General features: G+C 39.8%; 1 protein-coding gene across 2 annotated transcripts in view; it reads right to left on the reverse strand.

Moving 5' to 3' along the window:
• Positions 1-22,018, reverse strand: part of NBAS (NBAS subunit of NRZ tethering complex) — a 365,227-nt gene that overhangs the window by 17,712 nt on the left and 325,497 nt on the right. For both annotated transcript variants that reach the window (XM_032652473.1, XM_032652472.1), the window contains 3 exons: positions 9,827-9,966; positions 6,018-6,156; positions 647-775 (listed from right to left, as the gene is read on the reverse strand). In XM_032652473.1, coding sequence (XP_032508364.1) covers positions 647-775; positions 6,018-6,156; positions 9,827-9,966 — 408 coding nt within the window. The remainder of the gene's footprint in view (positions 1-646; positions 776-6,017; positions 6,157-9,826; positions 9,967-22,018) is intronic.

Below are 22,018 nucleotides of genomic sequence, written 5' to 3' on the forward strand. Positions count from 1 at the left end.
AGGATAATACAATGCAAATTCATTAAACACAACCCTGAGCTATCTAATCCTAAAGTGTAAAATTTAAAAAGGGAAGTGAAAGTTTCTTCCTTAATCATGATAACAAGGCAACAGCCTTGAGGGAGGACTCTCCAGCCTTGACACCAGCCCCCCATTCCTCAAACTAGGAGGGGCTTCAGTGGTGGTGTCGGCTGCCAGAGGAAACACGAGCTTGAGATTCCCGACGGTGCCAGGAAACATGACTCTTTCTCACCTTTTATTAGTAGATAACCAAACACATGCAGGCACAGAAAACCTGCTTGATGCTAGGAGCTCCTCGACCAAGATTTCAAGTGGCAAGGACTAGTCCGCTAGCCCCAGGCTGCTTTGACATTTTCTTGAGACTAATACACGGCTTCTCTAGAGAAAATGCTTCATGATCTGGATTTGTATTCTTGGCACCTAAACCCAGAGTGTGGTTCATGGGAGGAGTTTAGTGAATGTTTGTGAAATAGACAAATATCTACTGCTTAGACAAACAGAAACAGCTAATGTGGTCAGAGTGGAGACAAATTATAGTCCTGAGTAAATCACGGTTGTTCTTGATGAGAATGGCATTACTAATTCATTTCTCTGAAACATAAGAAAGAAATTCCGCAGGGAGCACCTTAGCAATGGCGGTGATGTGGTCCAGGGCCATGGCGTGCAGATGCTCGTCTCGGCTCTCGAGAAGAAGCTTCAGAGACGGGAGCAGCAGGGCCTGGTGCTGCAGCAGCGAGCACAGCTCCTTCACACCCTGGAAGCACAAGGGCAACTTCGTGAGTGAGAAGAAAAGGGAGTGCATCGAAGCGCTGGCATGATTCTGCTTGTGTCTTTCCACACCTTTTCCTATGAGTGTGTGTGTCTGTCTGTGTCTGTACAAAATGCACACATGGGACCACGCTGATTTAGTGTTTGATACCTGTTTCACTCACTTCACCATCTATTCATAAAATCTCTCCAAGTATCAGATATTCATCTACAACGTTGCTATTTTAATGGCTGCATAGGATCCCGATGGATGGATATAGGACTGGAATTTATTTTCCTAAACTCTCAGAGCTCTAGTTTCCGCCCAAGTAAAACAGAGGTAAACTGTATCTACTCTGCAGTGTGGGGTGTGTGTGTGTGTGTGTGTGTGTGTGTGTGTGTGTGTGTGTGTGTGTATTAGTGAATAATAATGTACAATGCTCAGCATATACTAGACGCTTAACAATAAAAACTATTGTCAATTGTTAAAATTATCAAAAATATCTAGTTATCACCCACTGTAACAAAGGAAATCAGCAATTTGCATATTTTAAAACCTGTTTATAGTTAATGTCAATGTAAACTGGATGCGTGATATACTTAAGATGTTCCATCTTCATAAAAACTACCTGTGGTCCAGAAAAGTGAAAACGGATTTAGATCGTCACAGACACATTTGCATTTTATTCGCGGCCCTTTTTTTATGCTGGCTGAACCTGCCATCAGAGAGCAGGCTTTTCTATAAGATAACAAACGATAATCTTTCACAACAAAAGTATAAAAGCATAGAAAATAAATTTTCAAGCTATTCATCCCTGCTGAGTTACACGTTCCCTCGGTGTCCTGACTTTAGCTGTAACGTGAAGAACAGAACACTTGGACCAGAGACCGGACAAAGAGCGCAACCTCATTATATAAAGCGAGGGCTGTTTTTGAAAGAACTGGGGGTCACCGCCCTGTGTGGGACGACCTTCCTCTTGTGCTACTCCGACAGGAGCACATCGGAGGAGGAAAACTCAAATGCATGACATTTTCATAATTCCTTTACGTTACTATAAAGAGTAGATAAAAGAAGGCTGACATAAAGAAGCCCCGCTTAAAGCTTGGGATAAAGGTCTCTTTGGAATTCCACTCACTGTCTTTTATTAGCTTGCCCCCAGCAGGCCACTGCTGGAAATCAGGCTGTGCCCCCCAAACCCGTGTGAGAATGATCAATATCGGCTGGGTAACAGCTCTGTAAAATGTGTTCTTCAAACACGGATTCTCATTCAGGAAAGTGCTCTGCATGCCTTAAGGCACGTACCGCATACAGAGGCCTCTCACCCAGCGTCGGGGCCAAAGAGAAATGCGGATTTTTAATCTGGGATGCCAATACCTGCAGAAAACACTTGGGAAGACGCAATATAAACCCCCGTGCGTGACAGTCCAGCCCAGCCGCCACGCACCAACCTGCTTCCTCCGCCCTCCTCCCTGTAGCCTTACGGCCTCGCCCTCCCACCCCGCACAGTCCTCTGAGAGCAGCGCCTGCACGGGAGACCTCCCTCTCACCACGGGATGCTCTGACACGTGGGGCTTGTGAGCATTTGAGATGCGGCTAGTGCAACTGAGAAACTGCATTTTAAGTTTTATTCAATTTCACTTAAGCTTGATTTTCATACCCACGTGTGGCCCACGGCCGCCACAGTGGAGGGCGCAGCTGAGAGTGTGAGGCTCTCACGGACCTCTGGGTCGTCGCACACGACGTAACCTCTGCTGTCTCTCTCTCTTTGATTAACCCCTACTCATCGTTAGGTCTCAGCTTACAAAGGCACAAGAAAATTCCATTCCCTGCGATGGTACCTCTGATGTCCCAGGTTTGGCGCTCCTATATTCTGGCTATACCTTGTTGAATATTTCCTACGTTATCTGTCATCTTGTATTATCGTAATCATTCATTTGTCTATCTGCCTCACTTGAGGGCAAGGAGGTTTTTCCTTCTCTGTGTTCCAAACTTGCTTAGTACATACTGTACCCCAAATTATTTGTATTCTCTCTCTTAACTCTCATATATGCTTATTCAATAAGTTATCAGTAATTGGTAAATAGGTATTTCTCAGTAATTTATGATATTTGGAAGAAGCATATCACTTGGCTGATCTCAGCTTTGATGAAAAATTTATGGAAATGACCTATACACCCCTTGAGCAGGCATAATGGCTAGACATCCCACAGCCAGACAAGGACACCCAGGAATGGAAGAATTCATTTTATGAGAGCTACTGAGTGCTTTTTATCTCTTAGCCAACAGTTACTGGCTAAATACTTACTTGTAATTAAGGACTATACTATATTCACCAGGTATTTCCCCCTGTGTTACAAGAGGACAGTTTATTAGGATGTTTATAAAGGGATTTGGGGAGCTGCAGGAAAGGTCAAAGTAGCAAAGGGAACCACAAAACACCTTATACGGTACGTTCGCAGCTCAAACCTGTCTGGCCATCAGGACACAGAACAACAATGAGAGGCCTTGAATGCAGAGGAGCAGGTGGGCTGGGGCCCAGAGCCAGGCCAGAACCCTGGGCGCCGGTCCTCCCTGTGGACTGGGGTTTATGGTGATGCCCTGGGCCCTGTGGCTGACGGTCGTCAGAGCAGCGGGACCGGTCCACCAGCGGTCCTTCTGTCCTCACGCGACCCTCCCACTGGTCCTGGGGTATCCAGCACCTAAACGTGTGGCAGGGCCCGCAGCAAGAGCGTGGAGCACAAGGTGTGCACGGGTGGGTGTCATCGATTCAAAAAACCGAGCTCTTGACGTCCTCAGGAGTGTTTCAGCCGTGAGAGAGAACAGTCACACTAAGACTGAGAAGCCGGGGTCAGCTGGGCTCCCTCGTGAGCTGGGGGGCGGGCTCCCACACACCCGCCGCAGTGTCTGCCATGCTAGTTCCTGCTATGCCTCTGCAGGGACCCTCGGGGGCAGCCACAAGTAGATGGAACTTGGGATTTTACATCTAAATGCCAGGAACTTGTTTTATGCCAAGTTGCTAATTTCTGGTTCTACAGATACCCCACTCCTGAGGACGCTGCACGCGTTGCCATGGACAGAAGCTGAGAGGAGGATATGTTAACTTTCAAGACCGTGGGACACATGACCTGTAAGAAACAGTGATTTTATCTTTCTCTAATATTTTCCATCAGCAAAACCATCATGGCCATAAGTAAACAAGTACCATGAGCAACAGCAGGAGATCGTGAAAAGAGCCACAAAGAAAAAGAATCTCTACATATGGGAACTTGGTAGGAGGATGGGAAATGGGGATGAAGGATAAAGTAAGCCCCTTTAAGTCCCGTCAGAGATAATCAGGCAAACGCATCTCACACACCGGGCAGTAGGGCAACCAAAGGTACTGGAGGAAAAAGAAGTGAGTCATGGATAATTTTACTGCCACAGTGATATTAAATCTCATGGAAGTCTGAAATGAGACTATGTAGATTCCAAATGCGGTAAAATAAACTTAACAAGACATTTCCATTTTATGATAATACTGTTCCTTCCTTTGAAACAATTCTGATTCACATTTGAGCAAATTTAGTGATTAATAAAAATAGTACACGACATTTGCAGAGTTCCTTCAATCATGGCATCCTAAGAAAAAAAATCTACATATGTACCCAATTAAAACACAGAAGGTAGCAAAACAGAAATGAAGAAAAGTCACTGTGGCAACAGAGCTCTTGATGATGATCTTTCAAATCATCAAACTGGAACAGAGAAGCGATAATGACCCACTTCAGAATGGAGCTCAATCCAGTACCTTACTCCTCACCCCAAGAGAACGATGGACTCATGAGAGGCGGTGAACTAAGTGCTACGGATGAAGAAGTGAAGAGACAGCCTCAGGTCACGCTCCCCCCAGGACTGGGGACCTCACAGAACAGTCGAAACAAGAGTCCCCGCTGAGGTCATGTGGTCTAACCCCTTGTTTCAGAGATGAGAAAGTGGAGGTCCAGAGATCCTAAGTAATGTTTTCCTAACCTAGATTCAATAGAACTGACAGTAGGACACTTCTGGTGTTTGGTCCTAATCTAACAATGCTTGATCTTAGCTTAGCTTATGTTAAGGCAGAGATGAAACCCATGTTATTTACTTACCCTGGTTGGGGGTAAGACAGCGTGTTGAGCCCCCACTCTCTGCAGTTGCTGAATCCTGCCTTGGGTGAAACAGAGATGCTACAGCCATGGTTCCTACCCTCCAGGTGCTCACAATATAGCAGAGCCGATCACAGGTATATAAGCATCTGACACAAGCAAATCACAGGCTACTGGAGGAAGGGGAAGTTATCTTTGGTGCTGGTACTTTAAATATTTTATAGAATAATTTTGTCATTCTGGTGGTTGAAGACGTCTTTAAATGGACACAGTATTTTAAATTCAATCAAAAAACACTTAGCCAGTCCTTCGTTCAGAAAATAATTCATTAAACTGCACTCATAAAGAGAATATTTTCCTTGAGTGATTACAATGAAGATTCAAAGAATCCTATTTACAATTTTATTTTCAAGTTCATCTGCTATGTGGTAGAAACTCAAAAACCAATTAATCAGTTTAGTGCCATTATCCAAAGGCTTAAATTTAAGACATGTAAATTGCTCAAACAATACATTGCTGAGGTCAGATCCACAGCAGGGGGCTGCAGTTAATACGTGCTTATTTTAGAATGTACAAATTTACATATATATTACACAAATATCTCTGGGACACATATTATAGGATCAAATAGAGAACAAGGTCAACATGGAGGTGGCTGAGTTTTTATCACGTTTACAGAGAATAAATATTGTGGTTATGCAATCTTATTACAATGATGTCAAAAAAGTATGTGAAAATCAGAGTGGCTGGTTACCTGCCGAGGAGTGCTAAGGTAGCTGCTATGTTACCAACTGGCCTGCAAGACACTTGAGCTACCGAGACCTCTTAGAACAGAAACGTGCGTTAGACATAAAAGGGCACCCAAAAAAACCAGAAATCTGGGTTCTACTCTGGGACTTGTAAAAGGAAAACTGCTTCAGAGCTCTAACAAAGAGTAAATGACCTCAAAGAATCCTTTTAACCCTGCTTTTCTTCATTTGATCGGTCACAAATTACGGGCTTTACTTTACCTACCGATAACTTAAGCTAAATGTTCCCCAAGTACAGTCACTGGTATTGTTTATACCAAGGAGCTGGGAAATGGAAAGGGATATCCCCCAGGAAAGCCACTTGAAATACCCACTCACCTCTGCAGGGAGCATCTGTTCGGTGTTATATAAAGAGCGGCAGATTTTCAAAACTTCATTCCCCAGCCCTTCCTTGTTCTCCACCGTACATCTGGTTAGCATCACTGTAGCCAGTCTCACCCATGGATTATTGGTTATGCTGGTTCGAAGGGAGAAAAATGCAAGGCATGGGAAACGACGAAACTTATAACAATTGTGATAAGAAATTTTAAAATAGAAAAGAAATCCCACTTTTTCAAGTCAAATGCTTTTGGCAAATTGCAGTCATAAGCTGCATGATGTGTTCCTTCACGTCTATCTTGGAGAAAAGACACCAGCCCACAGAGGGGAAAGAGCTTGCTGTGGTATGGACAAGTGCCCCAGCAGCATGGAGCCAGTGGGTGGACGCCAACCAGTACAGACTGCTTTGAAGCCCAGCAACTCGGGCTGACACTCCGGCTCCCTGACTGCTTGCGCGAGTCACAGAAGTGACTTATACACGCTCAGCCTAGTTGTATTGTTCTGGGGAGGCCACCCAACCTTTCCGGGCCTTGGTTCTTCTCACGGCGAAAAGGCAATTTAATGTTTTCCGGGCAGGCTTGCGTTGCTTAATGAATGGCGTTGCCACCGTGAAGTACCGCTCTCAGTAGCAGGCACATCTTACTATTTATTCTCTTATTTCTGAGACACAAAAGCACAGAAGTTTGCCTTTTGTTTCCCTTCTCTGGCAGCCGCTACCTTGACTTCATAAAAACATCACGATTTATATTTCAAGAGACAAGTGAAAGGTACATTCATTCTGGGGTACTGATTTTACTTACAACATTTTAAAATAATTTTACTCTTTATTAAGAGTCTGTTGTCTCATTAGCACAGCACTAGCTTCTAGCCACCGAACACCAAAGGATGGTCCCTCCCTGGAAAGAATTTCATTCCTTGCGCCTGAGAAAAACATCAAGTGCAACAACAAGGGGACTCAGAATACTAGCCTTTGGCAAAGCCTTTGTGTCTCAGCTCAGACTAACAACTCATGAGGACAACGAATGCTGCTTATTTCAAGGTACAAACAAAGCTCAGGGAGCATCTGGTTGATGGGTGAGTCTTCTTCGTACACTAGAGGACTCGCCCTCTGCTTTCTTCTTTAAAGTCTGGATTCAGTTCTCCTGGGGTTTTCCCTAACAGGCCACCTCCCTGAAGCAGAACTGCACAGTGCATCCCAGTGGCTTTTACAACAACCATCAAAACATATTGTCCAGTGTGTACAGGTCAATCCCAAACTCCCCAACTTTCCCTTCCCCCTACCCTTCCCCCCTAGTAACCATAAGTTTGTTCTCCCAGTCTGTGAGTCTGTTTCTGTTTTGTAAATAAGTTCATCTGCACCATTTCTTTTTAGATTTGCACTGCTGTATTTAAAATGGAGAACCAACAAGGACCTACTGTAGAGCACAGGGAACTCTGCTCAGTATCATGTAACAACCTAAATGGGAAAAGAATTTGAAAAAGGATACACGTTTAACTGGATCATTTTTCTGTATGCCTAAAACTATCACAACATTGTTAATCAACTATACTCCAATATAAAATAAAAAGTTAAAAAAATGTATTTTACACCAGCCAGCTGTGATACACTGGAGGAAAACTACGGATCTTCCCTAATGCCAATCTATTATGCTTTCCATACATGTTCTGACAAGGGACTAAAACCAAAACTCCTAAGTTGGTACCAGTAAATTAGCGGTCATGTGGATCAAGCAAAGTTCTTGAAAGTCAAAGGTTTGACTTTACCATGTTGACCGGCAACATTCAGTCATCGCCACACTACCCCTCCCTCCCCGCTCCCCACGCTCCCCTCCCCTTTTCTGGTTGTTTTGGAAGTGCTGGAGTCATACGTTGGATTGTCTGGGGGAAAAAAAGTATTCCTAAGTACTTTTAAGGACCCGTTTTAAGTGTTCCCTCATACGTTCTCCTGTGCTAAAACACCAGTTTGAGCCAGGAAAGAAGCAGAAATGGACTTTATTTGACTTATTATTAAGTCAAATATGTATGTATAACTGGTTATCGCTTAGGTAGAGGAGACACAGCTGGTAAGAGGGTTAAGGGGACTCTGGTAATGCTTGGTTCTGATGCTAATGATTTCATAAAGGAAGTCTGTAAACACAGGTTACTAGCAGCTTACACATTTCACACAGGACTACAAAAGCAAGAACATGTTTGAAAATGAGTACCTTTTTGTCTACAAATGCATTAAATGTTTAAATGCAGTAAGTGTTTTAAGTAAAGCCGAGCTTGCTTCTTGTGGGGAAGTGAGTGCTTTGCAATGGTCAGTGTTCCCAAAGTAAAAGAAACTGTAGAACCACAGTTAACTAATCTACCAGAAGTATCATACTTTCAATTTGAAAAATTCTCTTTAGACTCAGAGATCCATTTTGAGTGTATGAAGAAATCTATAATTCAACTCTCATGATCTTCTAAAAAAGGGAAGCATTACTGACAATGTAATCAGTGGGTCCCACATCTATTTCCCATTATCATCTCCTAGGAGCTGTTTAGAAACTGAGGCCCAGGCCCTGGTACCGAGAGTTGGACTCGGAGAGCCAAGCATGGGACTCTGTTTTTAACAAGCACCCTCAGGACCTGAGGCAGCTCTGCCAAGATAATTGGGAACCAAATGGAAATGCTGTTTCAAGGTACTGTCACAAGTGAAACTAAAGCTTTTATGATGTGGGAACTTGCACTGCACGGTTTCACAGAGTGAAGGTAAGAACCTATGCTCAAGCGCAGACGTCAGCACGCCATCGCTGCCACAGATGCTTGAGATCTAAGAGACGCCTCTTGCCTTTCTGAAAACACTTGGTTAAAAAAACAAACCAAACCAAAATGCCCGCCTCCTTGGTTTGCTTCAGGAATTCCTAACGGTCTCGTCTGAGGGTGAAGGTAAAGGGGCTTGCCCAGATGTTCCTTAGCGTTCCTAAGCTGCTCATGGAATCACTTCGAGAAAACATCCTTCTGCGTACATCTGAGGTGCGGAGACATGTACTGGTCTGGGCGCACAAAGTGCTGGCTGACGCGGGAAGAGCAAGGTGAGTCCCGGCCGCCGAGACATTCACAACAGAAGCGCGGATGCTCTCGTTTTATGCCAGAGGAGCAGCAGTTCCTGACAGACAGCGTATGTGCTCAGAGGAAATCTGGCCACTTCTTCCAAAGGACTCCTTGGCCAGCAGCACAGGGACTGTGCAACTACCGGGGCAGCTCTAGTGGTGGCTGCAACCTCAGCCTGACACAGAGGATCAGCACGGGCTGTGGAGGTTCCAGCAGCTGTTGGAACTCTGTCTCCTCCGTCTCAGGGCCAGGCGCTGCCGGAAGCTGTTTAACTTCTGAGCTTCCATGTGCTCATCCGTAAAATTCGATAACATCACCTTCCCGTGTAGCTTTGCTGTGTGACTTGACAGTGTATGCCAACTGCACATACACTGTGTTCTCAATAAATGGAAATTATCAATTTATTCCCCATGGATTCTCAAGTTAGCATCGTAAGCCGTGTTAAAAGAGCGTCAAAACATGTCCTGGTGAAAATACTGGCACAAAATTATTTTGCTGACATCCTAAATCAGATGTTATTATCAAGCACTGTCTATTTCTGAATAAAATATTTGGCTTTAGGGGTAAGGAGAAATGGAAAGAAACTGTGATATTTCAAGAAAAACAATTGTAATTTCATCTAAAGGTTTATACTGATTTTATATATTTCTTTCACTGGCTCTTCTGAAGGTAGTGATTTTATAAACCTAGAGTCTAGACAAATAGAAGTCTACTTTTATGTTAATACTCACGTATATTCCCGTTTCACAGGCGGCCAAGCCTGCAGGAGCAAAACCAGGTGCTGGAACTCGACCTCTCGGTGACTGGCCTCCAGGAGCTCCACAAAGAGCGAGTAGCGCTTCTCTTCATCCTCCGTGTCAGTTACGTCCACCTGGAAGGCGGAACACACACTTGAAACCCACAGCAAAGGCCACGGAATTGCTGTCCGGAAAAATTCAAATTTGATTATTTTGGTTAAATGCTCTTTCGGAAACTTTTACAGTGTGTCAAGGGGAAATTCAACAACATCTCCCCCACCCCCACTCCCCCCAAAACCTTCAAAAGCTCTACGTTTTACCCAACTTCAAACATCTATGTTACAAATTGCTTAGAACGAAGTCACAGGAAGGTTCTTAACATTCTTTAGCAAAATAAATTCAAACAAGTGGACTTCCATACAACTGGCTTATTGGCATTCAATGTATGTTATGTTAAAATACTGAACTGTTCCATGTAAAATTATAATAGTTCACCATACTCGATGTTAGCCAATGTTTTTAGTTTAAATTATCCTGCATTGCTAATTTTCATTTTAGAATGAGTATCGCTAAATCTTCACATTGTCTAGAAAATTTCTCTAATTTGAAAGTAAAGATTTTACTAAAGTACGTTTGACGTGGAACTTTTTTTTTGCTATAAATCAAAATAAAGTAAAATAACTTTTATTCACATCTCCATTTCTAGTGCAAAAGAAGTCTATCAACTAAAAATACTAATTTTTCCTCTCATTGAATAACCAAATGATACTTCTTTTACATTGAGGCAGTCCTCAAGCAAGTCATACCTCCAACACCTCTGTGAATAAAATGTTTGCTTTTTTTTTAAGTTAGAAAGCAGTTTTAAATATAAAAGTAAGCCAAAAGCTGGTTCTCTTGTTTCCTAGCCTCTCCCAACATAGACTCTCTATATTTGGGCTCAGATGATGATACTCTGAAAGAATAATGAGAACAGATGGTTACCTATATATTTGCTAAATTGTCTATACTAATGCGTGTTTCCAAAACATTTGATTTAATGGTCACCCTGGCTCTGACCCCAGCAGTCACCTGAAAAAGTTATACCATGAATTCTGCATTTTCACAAAAGTTGATTTGCACAATGAAATTATTGGTAATTACCATGTGGAGTCTTCCTCACACAGTGACCATTCAGATCCTTCCAAACCTGACTTAAAGCCCCATGTCACTCTTCCACAGAATAATAACCCAAAAGCTTTTTCTTGTTTTTAAGATAATTTTATAATACAGTAAGTTAGCTGATCCTTCCAACAGTTTTGTATGGAGAACTGCACAGGTATTTTTAACCTCAATCTACAGATGAAGAAACAGGCTTATCTGTCCTGGTAACATGGCTAGCAAGCAGCAGAGCTGATATATAATTATACTCAGATCAGGATGTTCTGAAGCTAGAGGACTCAGTAAGCTAGAGAAGCTCTGAATTATTTAAATTAGTAGTCTAATTGGGAGTTGGGCAATATTTTCTTGCCTATTTATAAAGAAAGGTTTAAAAAAAAACCAAAACCCTCTCAAACTCAAGACATCCATCTGTCATTATCTGACCTCACCACCTTCAATTCCTCTCCAGCCTCGGGGCCTCCCAGGCGCTCTGTGCATTTATCACTCCCGCTTCCACCTGGGGAACCTGGATCTGCTTCCTCTGCCTGGCACATTCTTTCTTCAGATACCTGCATGGCTCATTCTCTCATTTCTTTCAAATCTCTCAAATGTCACTTTTTGAGGGAACACACTGCGTAACTACCCCCCCCGCAAAGTAGCATATTCCCCCACCCCTATCTACCTCCCTCACCTTTATTTTCCTTCTTAGCACTTACAAGTACGTGACATATTGCATATTTGTTTGAGAAAACAGAAACTTATTTGTTCACTGGTTTATCCCCACTACGTAAAATAATACCTGATATAGAGTAAATGCACCGTACTTATTTAGTGAATGGATGAAATAATGCATGGATATACAAATGAATGAAGATAATTTATTTATAAAATCTTGTAACGCAGAACTATATTAAATATTCATGGAGTTACCATAAATTTTTGGCTGTTCTTTTTTTATTGGAGATAGATGTAAGGTTTAAAAAAAAGATCCCACCAAAAGGAAATCACTAAAAAAGACCCAGAGGTAGCATGTGTATTGACATTATGTTTCAACCGATGATGCCTTGCAGTTAGCTATGTGATTTCAATAAAGTCCCTTGTTTTGAGTCTCATTTTTCCTCGTCTGAAAATTGGGCTCCAAAAATCCCTGATGTCCCAGAAGTTCTAAGGAGGTATCTGGAGGTCCGCAGCAGGGTAAATGGCTGCTTTCTTCTTTCTGAGTTATAATCTGAGTTTATTTGTAGAGAAGGTTTTGTGCTTGAAAAAATATTTTTTAAACAACTGAATGCTCTGTCTCCCAGCAGTGCCAATATTCCAGTTTCTTTAATTAACTGCAGTATAATTAATAACAAGATGATTCTCCCTTACATGAAATGCAGCCATATCATGAAAATGAAGAGATTAGGAAAAAGTGATTCATGTTTTCAATATCATTTAGATTTCTTTCTTTTCAGAAACTATAATAGCTTGTAAATTTTTAGGGCATGAACTGTATCATAAGGGAAGGAAAGAGAAACTAGAAACTATAAATTAGATCTCTCTCTGTTTGTTTTTATATTAGTGTACCAATATTAGTTTCCATTTTAAAAAATGCGTTTGCTAATAAGTGTTTTGTACAATGCCTTTCTCACATGTACACAGAATTGTAAGAGTATGGCTTTGTCAGGAAACATTTTCTCCTGAATCCTCACTAATCATTTCAATTATTAGTAACTTATTTTTCAGAGCATTGACACCCATGTTTAAAATACAAACGTGAAAAATGTAGTAACTTAACACAATTATCCATTTTGTGTATGGACACTTGCATACTCCCTTGTTATCAAAAAGGATGTCAAATTGTTATTACTCAGCTCTTAAGAAAGCAGTTTTAAATTCTATCGCTGTAGCTACGAAAGCTTTACCTTATTTGAGAAGAAAATGCGCCTAAAAATGAACTTGAGCACATGTTTTTTTTTTTTTTTTAACACATGATAAAGAATATACTTTGTTGGATAATCATTATATACTCTGATATACAAGTGTTCATCTAGGACTTGTGTCCACATATTAAAATAACTAAATTTATCAAAACTTACCAAAATAACATAAGCTTATCTTGTTCATCATGTCTAAAAGCCTTTAAAAATAAATTCTGGTAACTAAAACTCAAAATGAATTTTTGTATCAAGAAATATAAAAGGTAAACATATACAAGGACCTTCCAGCTTGGACAAAATGGCTTTGACCCATTTTTCCCTACTCCTCTCTGCTAAGCACAACTATAAACTATGAAAATAATGAGACACCAGATGAGAACTCTTAAAGGTAGGAAAAAAGAAAGCAAACTAGTTTGGGACCCTAGGACTTGAGGAACAATGCAGCAGGAGGGTATCTTGTGTTCCTTCACCAACAGAAGGAAGACACTTAGACCCAGTGTTTCCTGACTCCTCACCTAGAAAAAGAAGACATCCCAGGTAAGGTCATTTCTCAGAATTCCAGAAGGGAGAAAGAAAGTGGAGCTGAAAGAGTATTTTAAGAAATAATATCTAACAACTTCTCAAATTTGGTGGAAGATATGAATCTACAGGTTCAAGAAGCTGAGCTAACCCCAGAAAGGGTAAGTCCGAAGAAATCCATTCCAAGACACAACCCAATTAAACTCTTGAAAACAAAAAACAAGGGAAAATATCTTGAAAGCAGCCAGAACAACACATTACCTAAGAAAGAACAACAATTTGAAAAACAGGATTAATCATCTGAAACCATGGAGGCCAGAAAGAAGTGGCACGATATTCTTCAAGTGTTAAAAGAACTGTCAATTGAAAATTCTATATACAGAAAAACTACCCTTTAGGAAAAAAAAGGTAAATAAAAACATTTTCAGATAAGGAAAACTAAAAGACTCTGTTACCAACAGCCCTCATCTTAACGACTAGCTAAAGGAAGCTCTTCAAACAGAAAGGAAATGATAGAAGAAGGAACTTTGGAACCTCAGAAGGAAGAATGTAGAATACAAAAAGCAGAAATATGGGTAAATACAATAGACTATCCTTTTTTATATAAGTTTTCTAAATTCTATTTGATGATTAAAGCAAAGATTATAACACCAACTGATAATCAAGGCAATGATATTTAAAAGCAGAAAGGTAAAGTGGCCCAAACAGAAGTGATAGTTCCACATTATACTCCAAGACAAGGAAGTCCACTCCTACCACTCTTATTTAGCATCATACTAGGAGCTCTAGCCACTGCAATAAGGCAAGAAAAATAAATAAAAGGCATACATATTAGAAAGAAAAAAATAAAATTCTATTTGCAGATAACATGGTTGTCTACACAGAAAATTCAAGAGATCTATTAAAAAAAAAAACCCTAGTACTAATGAATGAGTCAGCAAAGGCACAGGACAAAATCAAAACAGAAAAATCAACCTCATTTCTATATACTAACAATGAACAAGTGAAAACTGACAATAAAAACATAATACCATTTATAATTGCTTCAAAGAAAATTTTAAAATTTACATGTTCAGGATCTATATCCTAAAAAAAGTATAAAATGCTGATGAAAGAAATCAATAAATGAAGAGATACACTGTGTTCATGGATGGAAAGACTCAACCTAGTAAAGATGTCAATTCTCTCTAAACTGATCTACAGGTTTAATACAATGTCTATCAAAATCCCAGAATGGTTTTTTGTAGATTTAGACAAGCTTTTATAAAATGTAAATGGAAAGACATTCCCTAGAATAGCTAAAACTATCTTGACAAAGAAGAATAAGGTGGGAGGAATACCTCTACTTGATATTGAGATTTATTATTTAGCTACAGTAAGAAAGATAAGTGGTATTGGTAGAATGATAGAGACAAAGATCAAAAGAACAGAATAGAGAACCCAGCAGCGAATATACCCAACTTATTTTCGACCAAGGGCATAAGCATTTCATTGGAGGCCAGACAGTGTTTTCAACAAATGGTGCTGGAGGAAATGGATATCCCTAGGCAAAAAAGGGAAATAAACCTCAACCCAAACCTTACACTTAATGCAAAAATTATTCAAAGTTGATAAGAGATTTAAATGTATTAAATGTTAAATATAAAACTATAAAGCTTTAGGGAAAAAAACATAAGAGAAAACCGTGAAGATCCAGGGATAAGCAAAGTGACTCTGCTCATAAGACTTGGAGAAACGTGAGAAATCCATGGAGAATTGTCTCTCAGCAGTTTTTTGAGACGTTTACAACCCATCCTGCTGGGAAAGAGTCCAAGACTAGTCTATCTTAATGCCAAATTCTGTTCTTTAGAAAAGAGTATTAAGGGAAGGTTCCTAAACATGGTTTTCTAGATGATCAAAGAGTTAATACTTCTTCTTTTGAAGAGTAATATTTACTGTAAAATTTATTTAAGAAAATGATGACACACTAAGTTTAAAAAGGTACGTCGGGCTTCCCTGGTGGCGCTGTGGTTGAGAGTCCGCCTGCCGATGCAGGGGACACAGGTTCATGCCCCGGTCTGGGAAGATCCCACATGCCGTGGAGCGGCTGGGCCCGTGAGCCATGGCCGCTGAGCCTGCGTGTCCGGAGCCAGTGCTCCGCAACGGGAGAGGCCACAACTGTGAGAGGCCCGCATACCGCAAAAAAAAAAAAAAAAAAAAGGTACATCTTTCGGGCTTCCCTGGTGGCGCAGTGGTTGAGAGTCCGCCTGCCGATGCAGGGGACGCTGGTTCGTGCCCCGGTCTGGGAAGATCTCACATGCCGCGGAGCGGCTGGGCCCGTGAGCCATGGCCGCTGAGCCTGCGCATCCAGAGCCTGTGCTCCGCAACGGGAGAGGCCACAACAGTGAGAGGCCCGCGTACCGCAAAAAAAAAAAAAAAAAAAAAAAAAAAAGGTACGTCTTTATAATTAGACCCATATATACTAAGCCCCTATACCAGTGACTTGCGTTATTTTCACATATACTATGTATTCTTCTATCATTGATTTCAGCCCTTATAATAAGTTCCACTTATTACTTCTAGTCATTTTCAGTATTTTTCTTGGGTTTTCCAGAAATTAGGATGATACAATCTATAATAATGGTAATTTTGACTTTTTAAAAAGTTATAGCTCCTATTTCTGTTTCTTATCTTGCTACATTGACTAGGATGCTGAAAACTAATAATGATATTGGGCATTCTTGTTTTGGTTTTAATTTTAATGAAAATGCCTTCAAATTTTTAGTGTTAAAAAAGTCAGCTATAATTAAAATCCTAGTGATCAGCAGGGAACATGAAGCACAGCAAATGACCAATATACATTTTTTGGTAAAAAATATAATAAAAATATTGATGTTATCTACATACTTCTATAAGATGGTTTTGTCCCAATATATTTTCATATCACAACTAGTAATAGTGCTCATTAATGGTAAAAAAATTTAAACAACTTTCAGTTGAAGAAAATCACTATGTCATAAATCTGACAAATTATCTAAAAAAAAAATTTAGGAAGAGAAGTATTGCTCTGAGACAATAAAAGTTAAAGCAAACACATCTCAGGGGCTTACAGAGATTGTGAGAGCATGTGATTTATATTAATATCATGGGAACTAAAATTCCCTAAAATACCCCAAAACAAGGCAACTGGCTGAGCATGAATGTGGACCTATGAAAGAATCAGATTCTCTCTTTTCTGAGAAGTACTGCAGTCTGTATTGAAATATATATTCCCAGTATCTAAATATATTTCATAAAAGTATAAGAGGTACAGAGAAATGACTTCGGTGTCCAAACAGAATATGAAATGACTACAGAATGTATTTTAAAAGAGAGGAAAAACTAACTGTAGGTGGCTATCAAATGCTCCAACATACTTCATAAGGACTTCATAACATACTTCATAACATACTACCATAAGGAGACTCTAAAATAAATAATAAAGGGCAATTCAATTAAATGTGCAGCTTTTAAAACAGTGTTGGTAAAGTCAAAGTAATACAGAAAAATGTTTATTTTGGAGACATTACTGGACCTTTCTGAGGCTTAATTTCCTCTTTTGTAAGATGAAGATCCTTCATATTTATATCACGGTTGTGAACATTAAATAAGAGGATACAAATAAGATAGCTAGCAAGAGGCTGGCACATGGTAGGCACACAATAAATGATGGGTATTATTTATATTATCATCTATATAATACGCTAGATATGAAAAAGCAGAAAGCTGGATGTGTGCTATGATTTCTTCTAACAAGAATTATGCCTATAGATTAGGCAGGACAGAAAAAGAATACAAAGAAACATGGCTATTTTAGGATAATGGAATCACGGGTTAACTTTTATCTCTTTTTAAAGTCTCATTTATTTGTGCAACAATTAAAGTATTTGAAATGACTCTTAAGCATGCCTTCCAAAGATCAGTAAAAATAAAATTGAGAGAAATTGCTATTTTTTCCCCTACACTTTGTTTTATCCTGTCCTTTTCCCCAGTGAAAACAAAAGGAACATGTATCTGTTTTAACACTTCTGTCCCTTCCCCAGTGAGCAGGGGGTGAAAATGTTCACTATTTTACAGGCACCACAGAGTTGGTGACGACTCCATACTGACACCAGTAACTAAGTATCACAGGATTTTAAAGGGCAAAATTCGAATGTGACGCAAACATAAGAACATTTCTTTCCCTTTTGTCTCTGAAACTGATGCTTCTCTCCTCATTGAATTGGGCGACTTTAGCCCTTGAGGTAAGTCAATTTGTCAAGCAGCTGCAGCCTCCTTATCAGACACAGAGTCACTGTCCTTGAAAAAGTGGACTGAGTCACTTATTCTCAGATGAGAACAGCTTTAACCTTAAATTTCTCTGAGGCTGCTTGAAAGTGAACATGACTATCTTAAACTGAGGCACCTCTCCTGCAATCGGCACCTTCCTATAGGCATTGATAGCAGCTTACCTTATCTTCAGATATCTGTAAACATGAACAAGGTATTAATGCATATGAAAGTACTTTATGAATAGAAAAAAATCACCAACATGTAGAGGATTATTACTGATAGTAGTATCACTAGTCACCATATTCCTATCCTGAATGTGAGTTTATGAGCTGTTCTAAAAGGCTCATATGATGACACCTGATTTAAAGTTACCAAGGCACTGTGCAACTCCATTCACGAACACAGTCAGGTCAGGCTGAGCTTTCTGTACACAGGGCTTCAAAATACAAAACAAACAAAAATCCCTACTTCAGTAGATATACAGAAATATGAAAAGGTAACAGAAATGATCTCTACAATACTAGACCCTTCTATGTTACAGCTACTCCTTTTATAAGGTTTCTGGTGGCCAACACTGTCTGTTGGGTCCACTGGGTCTAATCAAGATCTTTGGTGAAGGAAAGTCAAATTTTTAGAAGACAAAGAAGTCATAAGCTTCTGCTGGACTTAGTCAGAAGCTATTAGACTTACCCCACCAATCTCAGCAGTGCTTAGACCAGTATCTGGCACACAATAAGTACTCAGTAAACAGTATTATTACTAATAACTATAGTAACTGATTATTATTCTTAGATAAGAGAATATAAACAGAACGTAAATTACGATCATGTCCATTTCTGAGTATTTTTAAGTTTTATTAAATAGAAAACATAAAATTGTGGTAATAGGACTAAAGTTTAAATACTAAAAGTAGGATAGCTATCTTCTAGGAGATTTTCCCATTTCTATGGCAGAGAACTAAAGAATAGATGTAGCTACTGAGAGAATTTCATAAGTACTATATCTTGCACTGCTTATAATAAAGGCAAAATGTGTTGTTGAAACAGCCTGAAGGTTCAAACAGCCTTCCCTAGCCCACGCGGAGGGAAGAATATCTACCAAAGAGAGGGTGTACGGATAAGGAGCAAAGAAATGAGAGATTGAATTATTTCCCACCTTTGCCTCTAGGTCTGGTGATGAGCACAAACGTTTAGCCTCTGCTTCTCTCCTAAGGTATATTAGGAAAATGATATTGTATATCATTGTATATTTGTGAACTCCTCAAGAATAAACGGTTCTCTATTGCCATAAAAAGTCTCTCCTAGGGCACAGCAAACATGCCCTTGGGATCGGGGGAAACCCAATGAAAGAATTAAGTTCCAAAGGGTTTTCCAGATGTTTGAGGCTGTATGTGCGGTGCATAAACACATAAACATACACAAAAAGCTAGCAACCACACTTATGAGCCACGTTCTACAGCCTACTTAATTTATTGTATCTCAAAAGATAGAAATTACACAATAAAGCATTCCATAATCACCCTCCATAAGTGCTGTTGTAACTTCAATACATAATACATATTTTCACATGGCTAAATATTTAATGCAAACATTTTAAAATGAGACATATGAGAGGGGGGAAATACTTTGTTTTAAAATGAGAAGATTTGCCTTACAAATTTTTTCTCTAGGACAAATAATCAATCACGCCATAGGAGTCTCCATAAATACACGTTTACTTTAAAGAACTGCTATACAAGCCAATCTTTTAAGGCCAGACTTTGTTTTTTAGTTAATGTTGATAAAGTATTAATAGAATAATTCATGGAGCTGGAAATGCTTTCACTGTAGTGTATCATTCAGACTCAGGTGGAATACTGGCCCTGCCACCTCATAGCTCTGTGACCATGTAAAAACACCTCACCAAGCCTTAGTGTTTTCATTTGTAAAAATAAGGTAATAATACCTAACCTATCAGGGTACTTTGAAAATAATATAATATAATATATAACATAATACAGGACAATATACATACATACACACACGCCTGTATAGGTATCTAACACTGAGTTAACATTGAGCTACTATGGCAGCCACAGTATTGGTAGTTCATTATTATACATCATTCTGCTATGTTTTAGCAGAGGTACTATAAAGATTTCTTACCTACTCTGAGCCTATTTGCTCATGTGTTGAATGGAATGATAAGATCACTTCCATCAAAAGGGTTATTATGATTTGTATCAGTTTCATAGTGATATCACAGGGAGACCTGCATCAAAATCTTCCTGTGATTTAGGAAATTTCCTTTTTTTCTTGTAAATATGCTAATTTGGCTGCCTTGATAATTATGTAAGCAACAAAATTCCTCATTAAAAAAATGGATCCATGACTTTGTCTTATAATCAGCTTCTCTACTGTTCTGTGTTTAATGACATGTTCCACCACTGACTCGTCCTTGACCGGAATCATGGAAGTCCACACTGAAACATCTTTTTTGCCAACATGGCTAATTTCAAATGTTGCATAATACAGAATTATCTATCCAATACACATCCTAAAATTTATTCCAGTAACTGCATCTTTTAAAAATGTGATGTTGGGCTTCCCTGGTGGCACAGTGGTTGAGAGTCCGCCTGCCGATGCAGGGGACACGTGTTCGTGCCCTGGTCTGGGAAGATCCCACATGCCGCGGAGCGGCTGGGCCCGTGAGCCATGGCCGCTGGGCCTGCGCATCCGGAGCCCGTGCTCCTCAACAGGAGAGCCCACAACAGTGAGAGGCCCGCGTACCACAAAAAAGAAAAAGAAAAAAAAAAAAAAAATTTAAAAATGTGATGTTGTTTGCATATTGTGTTACACCAGGACATTCTGCTCATTTTGTCTGAAAACATTTTAAATATGCTAATATCCCTATGTAAACATCAACTGTAAACAACTGATTGCCATTTCTCTATGGACAAAATCTTCCACCTGTAGGGATGTAGGAAAACATAACGTCTAGTAAATGTTTTTATTATTTATTAAAAAAAAGGGTTATTATGAGGTTCGAATGATAAGATACACATACAAAGCCTAATGTTTGGTTCATAGATGGCTCTAAAAAACATGAAAACTGATAGTATGTGAAGCATCTTCTCAGCTTAAGTAAAAACAGATTTCTGCTGTAATGACCAGAGTGTTTATTTTGAATCTATTTTTATTACAGTTAGAAGTTATCCAGAGAATTATGCGTAGTAGAAGAAAATGGTGGCCATTGAGCTTAGTGGCCTCCTATATATTCTCTATATAGAATACCTACATATCCTCCAAAACAAAAAGAACAAGAACAAATAAATTAAATAAAACCCATACATTCAGCACGATTACAGGCCAAGAATGTCTAAACTTCAAAGTATCGTAAGTGAAAACGGAAGAATGCCAAACTCCAAAGAATGATCTCTCACATTCCATGTAAATGTTTCACATATTCAGAAAGTGGATCCATAATTGAAATAAACACGAACAGCAAAAACCATACAAATAGAAATAAAATTCATCTATCTGTAAGTGAATAAGCAAATCACAGTGGAGGTGGTGTGTGTGTGTGTGTGTGTGTGTGTGTGTGTGTGTGTGCGCGCACGCGTGAAAAAGAGAGAGAGAGAAGGGGAGGGAGGGAGAGAGAGAGGGAAGGAGAAGTAACCTTGAAAAAAGATTTTTGAGTACTATTACTCTAAGGCTAAAGACAAAAAGAGCTCTACACAAACATTCTAGCTAGTAAGTTGGCTGGAATTTCCAGAACTACTTTATATGTACTCTAGGATTAAGCAAATAAATAAATACATTGTGGATAATGAGAGTCAAGTTTCTCACTGACAGAGAAAGGAGTTCACAAATAAGGAAAGAGAGAAGACTAAACTGTGTGGAACTGGATTGGAATGGGAAGGATCAATACAAACTCATGGTTTTAAAAATGAATATAGACAGACATAAAAATAGATGTAGACATATGTGTGCTCTGTCCCCTAAGAGGATCTAGAAACTATAATACCACTGCATCAATGAGTACACCTAGCACCCGAGTCCTGGCTTCTAAATGTCACTCTTTTTTTTTTTTTTTTTTTTTTTTTTTTTTTTTTTTGCGGTATGCGGGCCTCTCACTGCTGTGGCCTCTCCCATTGCAGAGCACAGGCTCCGGACGCACAGGCTCAGCAGCCATGGCTCATGGGCCCAGCCGCTCCGCGGCATGTGGAATCTTCCCGGACCGGGGCGCGAACCCGTGTCCCCTGCATCGGCAGGCGGACTCTCAACCACTGCGCCACCAGGGAAGCCCCCTAAATGTCACTCTTTATTTAAAAAATCAAGCT

This window comes from Phocoena sinus, chromosome 13 (genome assembly GCF_008692025.1).
Source record: "Phocoena sinus isolate mPhoSin1 chromosome 13, mPhoSin1.pri, whole genome shotgun sequence".
NCBI lineage: Eukaryota > Metazoa > Chordata > Mammalia > Artiodactyla > Phocoenidae > Phocoena > Phocoena sinus.